The sequence below is a fragment of the Choloepus didactylus genome, chromosome 4 (genome assembly GCF_015220235.1).
Source record: "Choloepus didactylus isolate mChoDid1 chromosome 4, mChoDid1.pri, whole genome shotgun sequence".
In the NCBI taxonomy this organism is placed as follows: Eukaryota; Metazoa; Chordata; class Mammalia; order Pilosa; family Megalonychidae; genus Choloepus; species Choloepus didactylus.
In genome coordinates, this window is record NC_051310.1 from 113,341,653 (window position 1) to 113,360,999 (window position 19,347).

The following is a 19,347-nucleotide window of genomic DNA, read 5'->3' on the forward strand; positions in this document are numbered from 1 at the left end:
AATAGAGAGAATCAACAAAATCAAAAGTTGGTTCATTGAAAAGATCAATAAAATTAAAAAATATTTAGCTAGACTGAAAAAAAGAGAGGACACAACTAAAATTGGAAGTGAAAAGGGGACAATACTACTGACCACACTGAAATAAAAAGTACTATAAGAGGGTGCTATGAATAACTGTATGCCAACAAATTAGATAACATAGATGAAATGGACAAATACCTAAAAACACGCAAACTACCTACACTGATTTAAGAAGAAATAGAAGATCACAACAAACCAAAAGCTAGCACAGGGATTGAATCATTAATCAAAAAACCTGCCAACAATGAAAAGCCCAGAATCAGAAGTCTTCACAGGTGAATTCTACCAAACTTCCAAGAACAATTAACACCAATCCCATTCAAACTGTTCCAGAATATTGAAGAGGAGGAAACACTCCCTAAATCATTCTACGAGGCAACATTACCCTCATACCAAAGCTAGATAAAGATACCACAAGAAAAGAAAATTATAGACCAATATCTCTTATGAATATAGATGCAGAAATCCTCAACAGAACATTAGCAAGCTGAATCCAACAGCACATTAAAAGGATTAGACACCGTGAGCAAGTGAGATTTATCCCAGATATGCACGGGTGATTCAACATAAGAAAATCAATTAATGTAATACACCTCATTAACAGAATGAAGGGAAAAAACACATGGTCATCTCAATTGATGCAGAAAAGACCTTTGTCAAAATCAAGCACCCCTTCTTCATATAAACTCTTAGAAAACTAGGAATAGAAAGGAACTTCCTCAATATGATAAAGGGCATATATGAAAAACCCACAGCTAACATCATACTTAATAGTGAAAGACTGAAAGCCTTCCCATTAAGATGAGGAACAAGAGACAAGGATGTCCGCTGTCTCCACTGTTATTCAACATTGTAGTGAAAGTGCTAGCCAGAGCAGTTAGGCAAGAAAAAGAAATAAAATGCATCCCAATTGGAAAGGAAGAAGTAAAACTTATGCTGTTTGTGGATGACAAGATCCTATATGCAAAAAATCCTGAAAAAGCCACAGCAAAGCTCCTAGAGCTAATAAAATGAATTCAGCAAAGTGGGGGTATGCAAGAAGGTCAGTGCCCCAGAATCAGTAGTGTTCCTATACACCAGCAGTGAACATTCGGAAGAAGAAATCAGGGGAAAAAATTACATGTGCCATAGCAAATAAAAGAATCAAATATCTAGGAATAAATCTAACCAAGGACGTGTACACAGACAACTACAAAACATTGCTAAAAGAAATCAAAGAAGACCTAAATAAATGGAAGGACATTCCATGTTCATGGATTGGAAGACTAACATATTGTTAAGATGTCAATTCTACCCAAAGCAATTTACAGATTCAATGTAATCCTAGTAAAAATTACAACAATCTTCTTTGCAGAAGTGGAAAAGCTAATCATCAAATTTATATGAAAGGATAAGGGGCCCCGAATAGCCAAAGCCATCTTGAAAAAGAAGAGTGAAGTTGGAGGACTCATACTTCCTGATCTTAAAATGTATTACAGGAAGAACCTAAGATGGCGGCTAGGAGAGACAGGGCAAAAAACACCTCCATGAAATATACTAGATAAAAGCCAGAAAGTGACCCAGAACACCAGTTCCAGCGATGCACCAGCTGGACAAGGTCTGCTAAATCCACAGGGACCATGCACTTGGTGAAATAGGGAGTCTGCGTTCTGAAACAAGTGAGTGAACCTGCTGAATGTCCGGCAGCCATGCTGTGGTGTTGGGAAACCGTGGGTTGGCGTTTGGAGGTGGACCAGTTCTTTTTTAAAAAAAAACAAAAGTGGCTGCAGATATGACAGCAAGAACCACGCAGTGAAGCGGGGCGGGAATGGGCTGTGTGAACACCTCATTATCTGGTGTGGAAGATAGGCTTTTGTGGACCCACTGCTAATTGTCTCGGAGCGAGGACGGCAGAGGTGAGCCAAAAGGAGAAGAAAACCACAACCCTTGCAGCCATCTTCCCGACAGGCTGGGAACGCTCCTGCCCGGTGCCAGAGCTATGGACCAGAGCCGCACCAAGGGACCCAGTGTGATGGGAAGTGTTTCCCACAACACCACATACACGCCACAATATCAGGCATGTACAGTGGCCTTTTGGCCCACAGCTGGTTGTCCTGGAGCTGGGAAGGTGGAGCTGTGCAAAAAGGGGGGAGGTTAACACGCCCCATTCAGCCATCTTTACAGCAGGCTGAGAACACCTCTGTACGGCCCAGCGGCCCAGGGCTTCCCTTGAGGGATAGTGCACACTTGTGACATAGCACAGCCTTACCCCAGCAGAGGGCCTGGAAGGGCACAGCTGGGAAGAGGGACCCACTCGGAAATCCCAGGGACCCCACGCCAATACCAAGGACTTGTGGGTCAGTGGCAGAGACAATCTGTGGTGAGACTGAAATGAAGGTTTAGTCTCTAGCAACAGCCTTAAATCTCCAGGAACACCTAACTGCCCTGCCTCCCTAACCACTCAGACACACACCCCACATTCAGGGTGGACAGCACCAACAACACACCCAAACTTGGTGCACCAATTGGACCCCACAAGAACCAGACCCCTACACACCACAAAGACGAAGTTGGGGAGGACTGACTTGAGGGGAATAGGTGACTTGCGGACACCATCTCCTGGTTAGTTAGAGAAAGTGGATGCCACCAAGCGATCTGACAAATTAGAGATTAGAGTTGCAATAATCCTTCATATCCTAAAAGAACACTATCAAGTAAAGCAAATGTCAAGAGCCCAAAAACAACAGAAAATTTTAAAGCGTATGAAAAAACCAGATGATATGGATAAACCAAACCCAAACACCCAAATCAAAAGATCAAAGGAGACACAGTACTTGGAGCAATTAATCAAAGAACTGAAGACAAACAACGAGACCGTGGCACAGGATATAAAGGACATGAAGAAGACCCTAGAAGAGCATAAAGAAGAAATTGCAAGAGTAAATAAAAAAAAATAGATGACCTTATGGAAATAAAAGAAACTGTTGACCAAATTAAAAAGATTCTGGATACTCATAGTACAAGACTAGAGGAAGCTGAACAACAACTCAGCAACCTCGAGAACCACAGAATGGAAAATGAAAGAACAAAAGAAAGAATGGGGAAAAAATCGAAAAATTTGAAATGGATTTCAGGGATATGATAGATAAGATAAAATGTCCAAATATAAGACTCATTGGTGTCGCAGAAGGGGAAGAGAAGGGTAAAGGTCTAGAAAGAGTATTCAAAGAAATTGTTGGGGAAAACTTCCCAAACCTTCTACACAATATACACAAAATACACAAAGCATTAATGCCCAGCGAACTCCAAATAGAATAAATCCAAATAAACCTACTGCAAGACATATTCTGATCAGACTGTCAAATACTGAAGAGAAGGAGCAAGTTCTGAAAGCAGCAAGAGAAAAGCAATTCACCACATACAAAGGAAGCAACATAAGACTAAGCAGTGACTACTCAGCAGCCACCATGGAGGCGAGAAGGCAGTGGCATGACACATTTAAAATTCTGAGAGAGAAAAATTTCCAACCAAGAATACTTTATCCAGCAAGGCTCTCCTTCAAATTTGAGGGAGAGCTTAAATTTTTGACAGACAAACAAATGCTGAGAGATTTTGCTAATAAAAGACCTGCCCTACTTCAGATACTAAAGGGAGCCCTACCAACAGAGAAACAAAGAAAGGAGAGAGAGAAATAGAGAAATTTAACAGACATATATAGAACATTACATCCCAAATCACCAGGATACACATTCTTCTCTAGTGATCACGGAACTCTCTCCAGGATAGACCATAGGCTGGGACATAAAACAAGCCTCAATAAATTTTAAAAAATTGAAATTATTCAAAGCACATTCTCTGACCACAGTGGAATACAAATAGAAGTCAGTAACCATCAGAGACTTAGAAAATTCACAAACGCCTGGAGGTTAAAAATGAGGGGGAGATGAAAACATTCCCAGGTAATCAAAAGCTGAGGGACTTCATCACCAGTAGATCAGTCCTATAAGAAATGCTAAAGGAAATTGTGCAGGCTGAAAGGAAGGGACACTAAACAGTTGACTGAAACCAAATGAAGAAATAAAGATTTCCAGTAAAGATCACATGGTAAATATAAATACCAATACTACTGTATTTTTTATTTGTAACTCCACTGTTTACTTCCTACAGGATCTAAAATACATAAAGTATAATGATAAATCAGTGGTTTTGGACTCAATGTAAAATATGTAATTTTTGACAAGAACTACATAAAAGTGGGGGAATGGAGGAGTATAGGGACATAGTTTATGTGTCCTATTGAAGTTAAGTTGGTATCAAAGAAAACAAGATGTTATAGACTTAAGATGTTAAATGTAAGCCCCACGGTAAACACAGAAAAGTATCAGAGAATATGATCATAGAGATGAAAAGTAGAATATGGGTTACAAGAAGTGGAGGAAGGGGCAATGGGGAGAAATGAGTATAGGGTTTCTATTTGGAGTGAAGGGAAATTTCTAGTAATGGATGGTGGGAAGGTGATGGCTTTGCAACATTGTGAATGTGATTAATCCCACTAAATGGAATGCTTGGGAGGGGTTGGAATGGGAAGATTTATGCTGTAGATACGTTTCCACAATTGAAAAAAAAGTCTAAATAAAGACAATTAAATGCCATAGATGATCCTGGACGAGATCTAAGAATAGAGGAGAAAAGGCTCAAAAGGACACAATTGGGATATAAGGAAAAGAAAATGAATTCTAGAATGTAAGCTTTATATCAATGTTAAATTTCTTGGACTTCTTAACTACACTTAATGTGATTACATAAATGAATATTCTTGTTCATAGGAGGTGTATATGTGAATTATATTATTTGTTCAAGGATGTGTGCACCTTGCTCTGATATGTTCAGAAGACAGGGCAATAGATGATGGATGATAGATAGGGAGGGAGGGAAAGAAAGAAATGGTAAAGTGACAAAATATTAAAGTTGGTAGATCTGGGTGTCGGTGGAGGGGGTTGGGGGTATGCTGGAGTTCTATGTATGGGGTTTGTATTGTTTTTGCAACTGTTCCTGTAAGTTTGAATTTATTTCAAAATAAAAAATAAAATTAAAAAGAAATGTATTACAAAGCCACAGTAATCAAAAAACAGCATGGTACTGGCCCAAGGACAGGCATATAGACCAATGGAGTCAAATTGAGACCACTGGAATCACATTTATGGCCAACTGATTTTTGACAACAGGGCAAAGACCACTCAATTGGGAAAGAACAGTCTGTTCAGCAAATGGTTGGATCTCTTTTTGCAAGAATGAAGGTGGACCCCTACCCTGTACCATATACAAAATTCAACTCAAAATGGATCAAAGACTTGCATAAAAGCCAGAATTATCAAACTTCTAGAAGAAAATGTAGGGAAGCATCTTTAGGACCTTGTGTTAGGCGATGCTTTCTTAGACTTTACATCCAAAGCTCAAACAACAAAAGAAAAAAATAGATAAATGGGACCTCATCAACATTCAAAACACTTTTGTACCTCAAAGGATTTTATCATGAAAGTAAAATGACAACCTACACAATGGGAAAAGAATATTTAGAAATCACATATCTGATAGGGGTTTAATATCCAGATTATATAAATAATTCTTTCAATTCAGTGACAGAAAGACAAAAACCCAACTTAAAAAAAATGGGGAGATGACTTGAATAGACAGTTTCCAAAGAAGATATACAAATGGCCAAAAAGCACATGAAAATACGCTCAACATCATTAGCCCTTAGGGAAATGCAAATCAAAACTGCAAGATACCATTTCATACCTACTAGAATGGCTATTATTGGGGGAAAAAAAAAAACAGAAAATTACTAGTGTTGCAGAACATGTAGAGAAATAGGAAGTCATTCATTGCTGGTGGGAATGTAAAATGGTGCAGACACTGTGGAAGACAGTTTGGCAGTTCCTCAGAAAGTTAAGTATAGAATTACCATGTAACCCAGCAATCCACTTGCATGTACATACCCAAAAGAATTGAAAGCAGGAACTTGAACAGTATTTGCACACCAGTGTTCATAGTGGCATTATTCACAATTGCCAAAAGATGGAAACAACCCAGGTGTTCATCAGCCAATGAGTGGATAAACAAAATGTGGTCTGTACATACAATGTAATATTCTTTAGCCATAAAGTATGAAGTTCTAATACATGCAACAACCTGGATGAACTTGAAGACATCATGTTGAGCAAAATAATCCAGACATACAAAGACAAATATTGTATGATTTCACTGATATGAATTAATTAGAATAAACAATCTCATAGAGTCAGAATCAGGAATATGTTACCAGAGGAAGGTGTAGGAATAGGGAATAGAGAATTTAGGGTTAAAATGTACAGAGTTTCTATTTGGAGTAAAGGAAATGTTTTGGTAGTGGATGGTGGTGATGGTAGCATAACATTGTGAACATAATTAGCGGCACTGAAATATATGTGAATATGGTTAAAAAGGGAAGTATTAGGTTATGTATATGGTAATAGAATAAAAACAAAAAAAAATCCATGGAACTGCGCAACACAGTGACCCTTAAGCTAAATCATAGACTGTATTAATAGTACAGTTGTAAAAATGTGCTTACAGTTGTAAAAATGTGCTTTCATCAGTTGTAACAAATGTACCAAACCAATGCAAGGTCTTAATAATAGGGTGGTACATGGGAATCCTGTATTTTATGCACGATTATCCTGTAAACCCATCCAAAAAAAAAAAGCAGATTTTGCCAGAGAAGTACTTTTACTGCTCTACACTGTGGGAGGCATTTTGACACATTTATTGTGTGTTGGTTTGATAATTTGCAGTGGAGTTTCTCTTTAGAGGTGAGAATGCTTGGTCCCTCATCGAGGACTCTGCCTTTCCTAGTAGAAGCATGCCGAGGAAGCCAAAGAAATCAGAAAGGTTATTACAACTTCATAAAGGCAGGGACCACATCTGGTTTTTTTTTCTACCTGTATCTAGCACATAATAGATGCTCAGTAAATATTGCTCAATGAGTAGATGAATCTCGGCCCTTGTGAGACCTTGTTCCTGAAGAATATACCTCTCTAGGAACTATAAATTCCTGTGTCCCAAATTCAGCATCTCTCTGAACAATGCAAACCTCTAGCTCTTTAAAATTCTTTTTTCTCTTTGAGGCTGACCATCTACTTTATATTCACCAGCTTTCTCCAAGTGTAGGTAGTCTGTTAGGTTTTCACCTCCTGAGTTATAATTGTATTCTGATTATACACAGATCATCTCAGTTAGAGTGTTGGATATTCCACAACTCCTCAGCCACACACTCACAGACAGAATCTTGATATGCTTCCACAGATGGCTTGTTGTGATCACTGTGTTTATAATGTACTTTACTGCTGTCACAGAAAAACCAGGTTTCCCTCATATTTACAGTCCTGGGGGTACTCTGCATGGCCTATATAAATTGCTAACAAAGAAATTACGTGTAATGAAGAGTTTATCTAGGACAGCAGTGGAAAGGAAAGTATGGAAAGGCAGAACAGGGCCATGTTGTAAGACCTATTGAATGCCCATCTGTCAGCAGAGTTGGAGAGTCCAGGCACTTACATCCACATGCAGCCTGAAGACCGTCAATTTGAGAATACTCTTTATGTCTCTGTACCTTAGGTGGGTGCCGGAAACCTCAGATAGCTTCTAACTGAACATCCTAGTGGAAACTGTGGAAACTGATTTTTTTCTGTAACCTTTTATTGAGATATAATTCACATACCATACACTTCACTCACTTAAAATATATAATTTAATAGTTTTATGTATACTTATACAGTTGTGCAACCATCATCACAATCAATTTTAGAACTCTTTCATCACCCCAAAAAGAAACTCCATGCTTCTTAACCATCACCCTCCAAACACCCCTCCCCTCTCCATCCCTAGACAATACTAATCTGCTTTCAGCCTCTGTAGATTTCCCTATTCTGACATTCATATAAAAGGAATCATATAATATGTGAAAATTGATTTTTATGTGACATTGGAAAACTGGAGTATGAGTTTTTCTTACTCACTGTAATATTCCCTTACAACTCCATACATTTTACTTCCAAGGCCAAAAAAGAGCCAACAGTGTAATTATTAGTAGCTCTTTGGGGTTTCTGTAGCTCATCTTAGTCTGACCTATTTTCCTCTTCTTTTCACAGAAGGCGATGAAGTCGGTACTGGCATCACCGATGACAATGAAGATGAAAATTCAGCCAATCAGATTGCAGGGAAAATACCCAACTTTTGTGTCCTGCTCCATGGCAGCCTTAAAGTGGAAGGAATGGTGGCAATTGTTCAATTGGGGTAGGAAGCTTTGTTTGCATTTGGTAGCGTGAAAGGAAAAATCTGTTTCACAAAGTACCTAGACTTTTCTGAAAGAAATAGAAAGGTCCTTGTCACCCTTTTCCTCTCTGTCACACCCTTCCCACCTCTCATCAACTTCTAAACTGCTGTTTAAATCATCCCCTGGAAAAAGTATGGTGTGAGCCTTCTCCTTGCCACAAGTCAGGAATTCTCTTATTGCTTTTAAGAATACCTGTTCTCGTATTTTCCTCTTATCTGTGCTATCTAGGATACCTGGGTTCTGGTCACAGAAATGCTACTAACTTCTGTGGGATCTTAGTAAGAACTTGCAGATCCCTTGTCTATAAAATGAGAGGATAGAACTGAATGATGAAGATGCTGATAACACTGATTGGTTTTACCATGTGCAGACTCTCCTCCAGGCACTTTACACACAATAACTCTTTTACTCTCTCACAACAACAACATGCAGTAGATATAAATAGTAGCCTCATTTTAAAGATGGATAAACTGAGGCTTCGAGAGGTAAGTGACTTGCCTGAGATTGCACAGCTAATAAATGAGAAGGCCCGGATTCTTACCTATGCATTCTGACTCGAGAGCCCCTGCTTGTAACCATTCTGTGGTATTCTTTCCCTTTAAGGTATACCATTCTAGCTTTCACATTCTCTGCAGTCTCTAAATTCATAAAACCCTCTGCTTCTCTTTCAGTAATATTTATTGTTAGAAAAGAGGAGGGGCCTGATCATCTTGTGAGGATCACCTGGGGTTGACTAGTATAGAAAAGCAAGAGGGTAGGGATAGTCAGAGGAAGCATGGCTCCATTTCTGCTTAAGTTAGCTGGTCCAAAAAGAAGAGTGCAGTTCTTCTTACTAGATACTAGTCTGCAGTATTCTTGGCACCCAAGCTACTTTTACTGGCTCTGACAATCATCTGGAGCCTTTTGAGAATCTGGGGACTCTGTACCCAGTGTTGGAAGGGCTTCTCTGTGTTGATGCTATTGTGATGATTCAGAGAGGCAGCTGAAATGACCTATGGTCCATAGCCTTAATCTTCCTCACCAGCCCTACAGCACCTTGCTGCCTTTGTCCTTTTTTTTTCTGTTTTAAGACTGCATTTGACGTCCATTTAGGCATAACTTCACCTGAATAATAAATGTCCCAACAGAATGGTCCTATAAGGGGACAAAATGTGTTTTCAGGTTTAGGATTTGGCTTTGGTAAAAGTAACGAACCTGATTTCAAAGCTGAAGCCCATGTCTCTAAAGAGAAAAACACAGACTAGATTTATTTAACTCGACAGTTCCAGGCTTGATGTTTTTCTGATCTTCCATCTTCTCTCCATTTAGTCCTGAATGGCATGGAATGCTCTACTCCCAAGCTGACAGCAAGAAGAAATCAAACCTCATGATGTCTCTCTTTGAGCCTGGTCCAGAACCTCTCCCATGGCTAGGGAAAATGGCACAGTTGGGTCCTATTTCAGGTATAATTCAGATCAGATTTGATTTATCTTTGTTTTTCCTCTGCTATTCTGAACCTCTCTGACTATGCAGTTGGAGAGCTGCATGATCTCTCTTACTGGTGTGCTGTGGTCCTGATGCTGGATATGTACATAGAAAACCGGAAGAAAATTTGATGTTTGAAGTCTTAATTTGCACAGCTCAGGGAAAACCAACATTTAGGTTGCTTTCAGTAGATATAAATGCCCTAACTGCTTAAATAAAAAAGTTACTCTCCATAAATTTTTTTTCCTTAGTGTACTATTCGTGACTTAGGAAAGCCTGCAGTCATTCCTAGATCATTTAATCCCCCTAACTTCTTCAAACTGTTTTCTCTTAGCTCTCCTGCCAGTGCTTTCTCCTGATTCTCATGGTACCTCTGAGTATTCTTTGACAACTTTTCTTCCTCTTGCCTCACAATTCCGAAGCTATTATTCCTTGCCCTCTTCTCTTGGAGTAGTATTATCTCTCTTGGTTATTTCATTAGCTGTAATGGCTTCAGACTCCCCAAATCTTTAACTCCAGACCTGTTTGATCTCTCCCTGGAACTCGTATACTGTATTTCCTGTCCCACTTGGACCTCTCCAGAGTCTCAGGCTCAGCATATCCATTGCATTTCCATTGTCTCACATCCCTTCCCCCTTAAATTATTCCTCCTTCTGATTTACTACATTTTTTTTTCTTTTTCTTGTGAAATACTTTAAAACTTAAAGGGCAGTTACAAAAATAATACAAACCCCATACAGAGAACTTAAACTTACCCCAAACCCCCAGATACCCAGATCTACCAATTTTTGCTTTTTGCCACATTAGCCTTATCAGTCTATCTTATTTATCCATCTCTATCTATCTGCCTATTTATCAGTCCATTTCCTGAACACCTGATTGTAGGTTGTATACATCATGCTCCTTGAACAATTAATATTGCCATGTACATTTCCTGAGAACAAGGATATTCACTCATGTAACCACCTTAAGTGCAGTTATCAAGTTCAGATAATTTAACATTGATAGAACAGTTTATATTCCATTTTTTTCATATATCCCAAAATTGTCACTTTAGCCTTTTCTCCTTCCCTGCTAGATCCCATCCAGGATCATGTATTGCATTTAATTGTCATCGACTCTTTAATTGCTCTTTCTTTCTTTCTTTTTTTAGTTGTATGAACATATATACAATATAGTTGTTCTCATCTCAATCCATCCCAAGCATACCTTTCAGTGGGATTAATTACAGTCACAATATTGTGGTCCTCTCATTACCTTACGTTACTAAAACTTTCCCCTCTTCCCAAACAGAAACCCTATACCCATTATGCTGTAACTCCCCATTCCCCCTGCTCCCCACCCCTGGCAATCTGTACCCTAATTTCTTCTCTATATGCTGGTGTATTCTCCAGTCTTTTCTTTGTAATTACAATGGGGCTTAAATTTAATATCCTAAATCTATAACAATCTTGTTTGCTTTGATACCAACTTAACTTCAATAGTGTACGTAAACTATCATACCCCTCCATCATCCCACCTTTATGTAGTTGTTGTCACAATCACATTTATACATTATGAGGCCCAAAGCACTGATTAATCATTATATTTTGTTCATTTGCCTTTTAGATCCTGTAGGAACTAAAAAGTGGAGTAACAAATCAAAAATACAGTAGTACTGACATTTATATTTACCCAAGTCATTACTCTCACTGAGATCTTTTATTTATTCATGCAACTTTGATCTATTGTCTATTGTCCTTTCCTTTCAATCTTCAGAACCCTCTTTAGCATCTCTTCTAGGACCCATCTAGTGGTGACAAATTCCCTCAGCTTTTGTTTATCTGGGAATGTCTTAATCTCTCCCTCATTTTTTTTTTAAACTTAATTTTATTGAGATTGTTTACATACCATACAATTATCCAAAGATCCAAAGTGATCCAGCTGTCCACAGTACCATCATATAGCTGTGCATCCATCACAATTATTTTTTTTTTTCAATTTTTAGAACATTTTCAATACTCCAGAAAAGAAATAAAGACAAAAACAGAAAACTCAGATCCTCCCATACCCCTAACCACCCCCCTCCATTATTGACTCATAGTATTGGTATATACATTTGTTACTATTGATGAAAGAATGTTAAAGTACTACTAACTGTAGTACATAGTTTGCAATAGATATATTTTTTCTCTATATACCCCTCATTATTAACTTTGAGTATAGTGTCATTCATTTGTTATAGTTCATGAAAGAGATGTCTAATATTTGTACAGTTAATCATGGAGATTGTCCACCACAAGACTCACTGCTTTATACATTCCCATCTTTTAACCTCCAACTTTCCTTCTGGTGACATATGTGACTCTAAGCTTCCCCTTTCTACCACATTCATATACCATTCAGCACTGTTAGTTATTCTCACAATAATGTACTATCATCACCTCTGTCCATTTCCAAATGCTTAAGTTCAACCTAGTTGAACATTCTGCTCATAATAAGCAACCACTCCCCATTCTTTAATCTCGTTCTATATCCTGATAACTTATATTTTATGTTTATGAGTTTACATATTATAATTATTTCATATCAGAGAGATCATGCAATATTTGTCCTTATGTGTCTGACTTATTTCACTCAATGTGGTGCCCTCAAAGTTTCTTCATCAGTCCGTTTTATTTTTTAAAGACGGTTTTGTTCACCCACCATATTTTCTGTTCTAAGTAAACAGTCGATGGTTCCCTGTATAGTCATATATTTATGTATTCACCAACATCACCACTATCTATATAAGGACATCTCCATTTCTTCCACAAAGAAGGAGGAAGAGTCAAAGAAGGTAAAAGACAAAAGAAAAACAAAAAGAAAGAGAAAAAAAAAACCATGATAGCTAAAAAGCAACAAAAGGAAAGATAGAGTTAACCTAAAGTAGAATAAAAGAGTCAGACAACATCACCAATGCCAGGAGTCACATACCTTTCCCTTATGTCCCCCTTTTAAAGGCATTTAGCTTTGATATATTGCCTTTGTTATATTAAAGGAAGCTTAATACAATGTTTCTGTTAACTGTACTCTAGTTTGCATTGATTGTACTTTTTTCCCCAATACCACCCTGTTTTTAACATCTTGCAAGGTTGATATTCATTTGTTCTCCCTCATGTAAAAACATATTTGTACATTTTATCACAATTGTTGAGTACTCTAGGTTTCATTAAGTTATACAGTCCAGTCTTTATCTTTCCTCTTTCCTTCTGGTGGCCCACATGCTCCTAATCTTCCTCTTTCATCCATACTCACAGTCATCTTTGTTTAGCATACTTGCGTTGCTGTGCTACCATCACCCAAAATTGTGTTCCAAACCTCTCACTCCTGTCTTTTCCCATCTGTCTGTAGTGCTCCCTTTAGTATTTCCTGTAGAGCAGGTATCTTGTTCACAAATTCTGTCATTTTCTGTTTGTCGGACAATATTTTAAACTCTCCCTCATATTTGAAGGACAGTTTTTCCAGATATAGGATTCTTGGTTGGTGTTTTTTCTCTTTCAGTATCTTAAATATATCACACCACTTCCTTCTTGCCTCCATGGTTTCTTTTGAGAGATCCACACATAGTGTTATCAAGCTTCTTTTGTATGTGATAGATCACTTTTCTCTTGCTGCTTTCAGGATTCTCTCTTTGTCTTTTACATTTGATAATCTGATTATTAAGTGTCTTGGTGTAGTCTATTCATATCTATTCTGCTTGGGGTACACTGCACTTCCTGGATCTGTAATTTTATGTCTTTCATATGAAATGGGAAATTTTCATTGATTATTTCCTATATCATTGCTTCTGCCTCTTTTCCCTTCTCTTCTCCTTCTGGGACACCCATGACACATACATTCATGCACTTCATTTGGTCATTCAATTCCCTGAGACTTTGCTCATATTTTTCCATTCTTTTCCCTATCTGTTCTTTTGTATGTAGGATTTCAGGTGTCTTGTTCTCTAGTTCCTGAGTGTTTTCTTCTCCCTCTTGAGATCTGCTGTTGTATGTCTCCGTTGTGTTTTTTCATCTCTTGTGTTGTGCCTTTCATTTCCATAGATTCTGCCAGTTGTTTTTTCGAACTTTCAGTTTCTACCTTATGTTCGCCCAGTGTTTTTTTAATAACCATCTCTTTTGTTATATCTTCCCTGAACTCGTTGATTTGGTTTAGCATATTTCTTTGAAAATCTTTAATAGATTGTTTCATTAAAGTGAAACAATATCTCATCTGTATCTTGATTGAGGTGTAAGTTTGTTCCTTTGACTGGGCCATATCTTTGTTTTTCCTAGTATAGATTATAGTTTTCTGTTGTCTAGGCATCTGGTTTCCTTGGTTACCCCAGTTAGATTTTCCCAGACCAGAACAGGTTCGGGTCTCAGAATGAGGTTATATTCAGAATGTGTTTTAGAAGAATGACAGACTTTTGAGTGAGGTCTCCAGTCACTGTGCTTCTCCTAACCTGCCCAGCAGGTGGCACCTGTCAGCCTGTCACTTCTGACTGGTGTAAAGAGATGTGGCCCCTTCAGTTTCTGATTTGGGTGTTTTCCCCCAGGCTCTGGGGTCTGGTTCTGAAGGGGAAGGTGGGCCCCACCTCTTTACTCTTAGGGAAGATACACCCCCTAGGGATTTATCATCTGCATTTGAGTAGTCTCTCTGACTCTGTTATCTCCACCCTTGTCTGGGTCAGAGCACTGCAGCTCTCTCCTCTGAGCCCCTCAGGTTGAGAGAGAGAAAAAAGAACAGAAAGTCCTCTTTTAGAGCCAGTACACAGCCCCCCATTTTCACTTGTCAGCCAGAGGTAACACCTGGTCTTCTGGGCTCCCCCTCCCAGGACAAATGAATCTCTGGTTCTTTAAGGTCAGTCATCACTAAAAGCCTCTGTCTCCTTGTTGGGAGTTTATAACTTGTATTCAGCAGTCCACATTTGTTAATTAAAACCCCAGTTGGAGCTCAGTTGAGCTATATTTGCTTGCTGGGAGAGTGCTAATCTCTACCACAGTGAGGTCTTGCAGCTAAGCCTGCGCTGGGGGGAGGGGGCTCCCGGCACAGTTCCGCAGCTTTTACTTAGAGATTTTATGCTGCTATCAGAGGCATTCCTGCCAATCCAGGTTGGTGTACGATGTGTGGGCAGTCACAGTTGTCCCCCAGCAGTTATTCCAAATTATTTATAGTTGTTCCTGGTTGTTGATTAGTTGTTCCAGGGGACTAACTAAATTCCACTCCTCTCTATGCTGCCATCTTGCCCCCTCTCTCTCCCTCATTTTTGAAAGTTTTCAGGGTATACAATTCTTGATTGGCAATTTTTTTTCTATCAGCACTTTAAATATGTCATCCCATTGTCTTCTTGCTCCATGGTTTCCAGTGAGAAGCCAGCACTTAATATTATCGAGGCTCCCTTGTATTTGACATGTTGCTTCTCTCTTGCAACTTTCAGAATTCTTTCTTCATCTTTGGCATTTGACATTTTGATTATAATATGCCAAAGCATGGGTTTATTTGGGTTTATCCTGTTTGGAGTTTGTTGAACATCTTGGATGTATATATTCATGTCTCATTAAATTTGGGAAGTTTTCAACCATTGTTTCTTTAAATATACTTTCTGTCCCTTTCTCTCTTTCTTCTCCTTCTGGGACTCCCACAGCACTTAAATTCATATTTTTGATGGTGTTCTAGAAGTTCCTCAGACTCTATTCACCTTTCTTCATTTTCTTCTTCTTTCTGCTCCTCAGATTGGTGATTTCAATTGTCTTATCTTCAAGTTCACTGATTGTTTCTTCTGCCAGCTCCAATCTGCTATTGACCCCTCTAGGGAATTTTTAGTTTCTTTTACAACTCTGATTCCTTTGCATAATTTCCATCTCTATATTGATGTTCTCTTTCTGTTCATCTGTTGTTTTCCTGATTTCCTTTAGTTCTTTATCCTTGTTTTCCTTTAGCTCTTTGAGCATATTTAGGACCATTTTCTTAAAGCCTTTGGTATGTCCCAGGTCTGGTCCTCCTCATTGATAGTTTCTAACTCTTTAATCCTCTTGTTTGCCTAGGGCACTGTTTTCTGTTTCTTTGTATGTTTTATAATGTTTTGTTGAAACCTGGACATTTTGATATTTTAGTTTGTTATCACTGGAATTTAGACTCGGACATGTCTGTTCCTTAAACTTGTATCCAGCTAATGTTATACCAGAGCTTTCCTTGAATGCCAGGAACTAACAAAAAGAAAGAAAGAAAGAAAACACCTTTCCTAGTCTTGCAGACTGACCTGTGCAAGCTCTCCTTCAGGCCTTATCTATACCATGAGTTTAGGGAATAGCTCCAGGCCAAAGTGTAGGGGCCTCCGTGATCCTTTCTGTGCATGTGTCTTGTCTTGAGCATGTACATGTGGCCTAGGAATTCCCCCATTTATACAGATATGAATGTCCCCTCTTTCTTAGGAAACAGTTTCCTCACAGTCCTAGGCACTACACTATATGTCCTACAGCCAGCAATCCCTTGCCCCAGGCAACATGACTTGACTGCTCTACCACAGCATTCTGTTGGAGAGTTCTGTGAGCTGCTTTCTACACACAGGGCAAGTTCTGGGACAGCAGGTCCCTTAGGTCACCACCAGGCAGATTTGGCCAGCCATACAAGTTCCTAGTACGTATGTGAAAGGTTACTCTGCTCCCTCCAAGACCAGGACCAACTATCCACATTGGGAGCATGGACCAACTCCGCCCCAAGCCAGTGATGGGAGGGGAGAGCCAGCCAAGGCAATATGAGATCTTACCACTTCTTTTTCTTTTTATTAGTAATTTTTTTATTAGAGAAATTGTAGGTTTTCATAAAAATCATGTAGAAAACGTTTTCATATACCTGCCATTATTAACAATTTGCATTAATGTGGTACTTTTGTTACAGTTGATAAAAGAACATTATTATTATTGTTACTATATTATTAACTATAAACTGTGGTTTATATTAAGGTTCACTGTTTTTATTGTACAGTCCTATGTTTGTTTTAATTTTCATTCTGCTGACATATATACTACCTAAAAATTCCCCCTTTTAACCACATTGAAATACAGTATTCAGAAGTGTTAATTATATTCATGATGTTGAGCTGCCAGCACCACCATCCATTACTAAAACTTTTCCATCACCCCAAACAGAAATTCTGTACCAATTAAGCATTAATTCCCTATTCCCTATCCCCACTTCAGCCCTCGGTAACTTGAATTCTAGTTTCTGACTCTATGAATGTGCTTATTTTAATTGTTTCAGATCAATGAGATCATATAATATTTGTCTTTCGTTTTTCTTTTAAGTGGCCATTTTCTTGATTCAGTGCTTGCCCTGTTACTGCAGTCCTTTAGATGTTTTCAGGAGCTTTGAGAAGGATGTTTCTGCCAGTTCTTGTGGGTTGTTCAATGTTTCTGAGGGGGAACAGGGCCCTGAAGCATGTCACTCTGCCATCTTGATCAGGGCGGGGCCTGAGTTTCCTATGCCTTTGGATTGAGGCCCCTGTGCTCCTAGTTACTCAGGCTCCAATTATAGAGTCATCCTTGACTCATTTGGGCTCACTTCAATTTCAGGAACATCTATCAACAGTCTATTTTGTGCCAGGCATAGGGGTTAAAAGAATTAGCAGAAGTTGCTCAAAGTCTGGTGTAAAATGAAATAATTTACACAGACTGGCATAGGACCAGAGTTAGCTTGGAGTAGGGGATGGTCGGCACTGCCTGGAAGACTCAGGAAGATCTTCACAAATTGTCACCCTAGCTGGGTTTTAAAGGAAAGGAGGAATTTGCTGAGCCAATGAGGGCAGAAAGGACATCCTGAACAAATGGAGCATCTATAGAAATGAAAGGAACTGTAACATAAAGTGTGAGGGTAGGGGTGGGAGGGGACAGATAGTAGGTTAGAGGTGGGCAGTGACTAGAGCAGGACAGGTCTCATCTGAAGTGTGAAAGGTGAGACTTTTTTCTGCAAACACTGGACATGAAGGTGAGTGATGTGATCAGATCCCTCCAGCCACAGTGAGTACAGTGGGAATACCAATTGGGAAACTTTGTATTCTAGGCACCTAGTGCCCCCTAGAGTTATGCAACACAGCCATAATCCAAGTGAGAGGGAATAAATTTGCATTTAGACAACTCTAGTGTGGACTTGAAAGGTCAAGACTAGGGTCAAGTCTACTGTGATAGTCCCGGAAATGTGAAGAACTAGGGCAGTGGCTGGGAGTGGACAGGATGGGATCCATGCAAAAGGTATTTAGAAGGTAGAATCAACAGTGGTTGGATATGAAAATAAACGAAAGAAAAAGAGTTGGAAATTATCCTATGTTTCTAACCTGGGCTGCTGAGTGAAAGGTGGTGCTGTTAATAGAGAGAGAGATTAGAAGAGGAAGAGTAGATTTAAGAAGAAAATATTTTGTGCATGTTGAGTTTGTGCCTATAAGATATAGGTGGAGGTGCATAAAGACAATACCTGTAGGAGTCTGGAGTTCAAGAGAGAGGGTGGAGTTGGAGATAGAATTCTGAGTTATAAGCACATAGTTAAAATGGTGAAAATGAGGGAAATTGCTTAGGTCAATGGTTCCCAAATTTGAGTTTTCACATACCATGATAAACATGGAGAGCTTGCAGTTTTTACATTACCCCAAGTGATTCTAACCCAGATGATTCATGATTATGCTTTAAGGAGCACTGGCCTCAGGAAAGTAGATAGATTAAGGAGAAAAAAGAATCCAAGACCAAACCGTGGGAAGCACCAACCACTGAGGACAATGGAAAAAGTGCTAGTAAAGGAAGAAGAGACATAATCGTCAGAGGGAAAATAGAAGAGGGTGTGTTACAGAAACCCAAAGAGTAAAGAGACTCAAGAAGGACATAGTGCCCTACAGTGTTCCACACACACACGCAAGTCAATAAGGTGTGAGGACTGCCCTTTGCCACTGAGGCCTCGAGAAGACTTTACACTGACTATAAGCCCTAGAAGGTAAATCAGGGGTCAGCAAACTTTTTCAGGAAAGGATCAGATAGGAAATATTTTAGGCTTTGTGGACCATATGGTCTCTGTCACAACACTCAACTCTGCCACTGTAGACAAAAGCAGTCATAGACAATATGTAAATGTATGGGACTGACTGTGCCAATAAAACTGTATTCATGGACACTAAAGTTTTAATTTCATATAATTTTCATGTGTCATGAAATATTACTTTTGATTTTTTCCAATCATTTAAAATTATAAAAACCATTCTTAACTCACAGGATTTACAAGAATAGATGCTGGTCCACAGTTTGAAGACCCTTGAGCTAGGATCCAGAGGCTGAGGGTTTAAAGCTCACACAGGAACAAGAGACATAACTTGGGTTCCAAACAAGACAAAGAACTGAAATCTCTGAATAAAGCTAGGAATGTAGACAGTCTGCCCTCTCAGTAAGAAAATGACAAGAAAAATTATACTC

General features: G+C 38.9%; 1 protein-coding gene across 4 annotated transcripts in view; it reads left to right on the top strand.

Moving 5' to 3' along the window:
* Positions 1–19,347, top strand: part of INTS14 (integrator complex subunit 14) — a 49,877-nt gene that overhangs the window by 21,066 nt on the left and 9,464 nt on the right. For all 4 annotated transcript variants that reach the window (XM_037833657.1, XM_037833661.1, XM_037833660.1 and 1 more), the window contains 2 exons: positions 8,250–8,394; positions 9,743–9,876. In XM_037833657.1, coding sequence (XP_037689585.1) covers positions 8,250–8,394; positions 9,743–9,876 — 279 coding nt within the window. The remainder of the gene's footprint in view (positions 1–8,249; positions 8,395–9,742; positions 9,877–19,347) is intronic.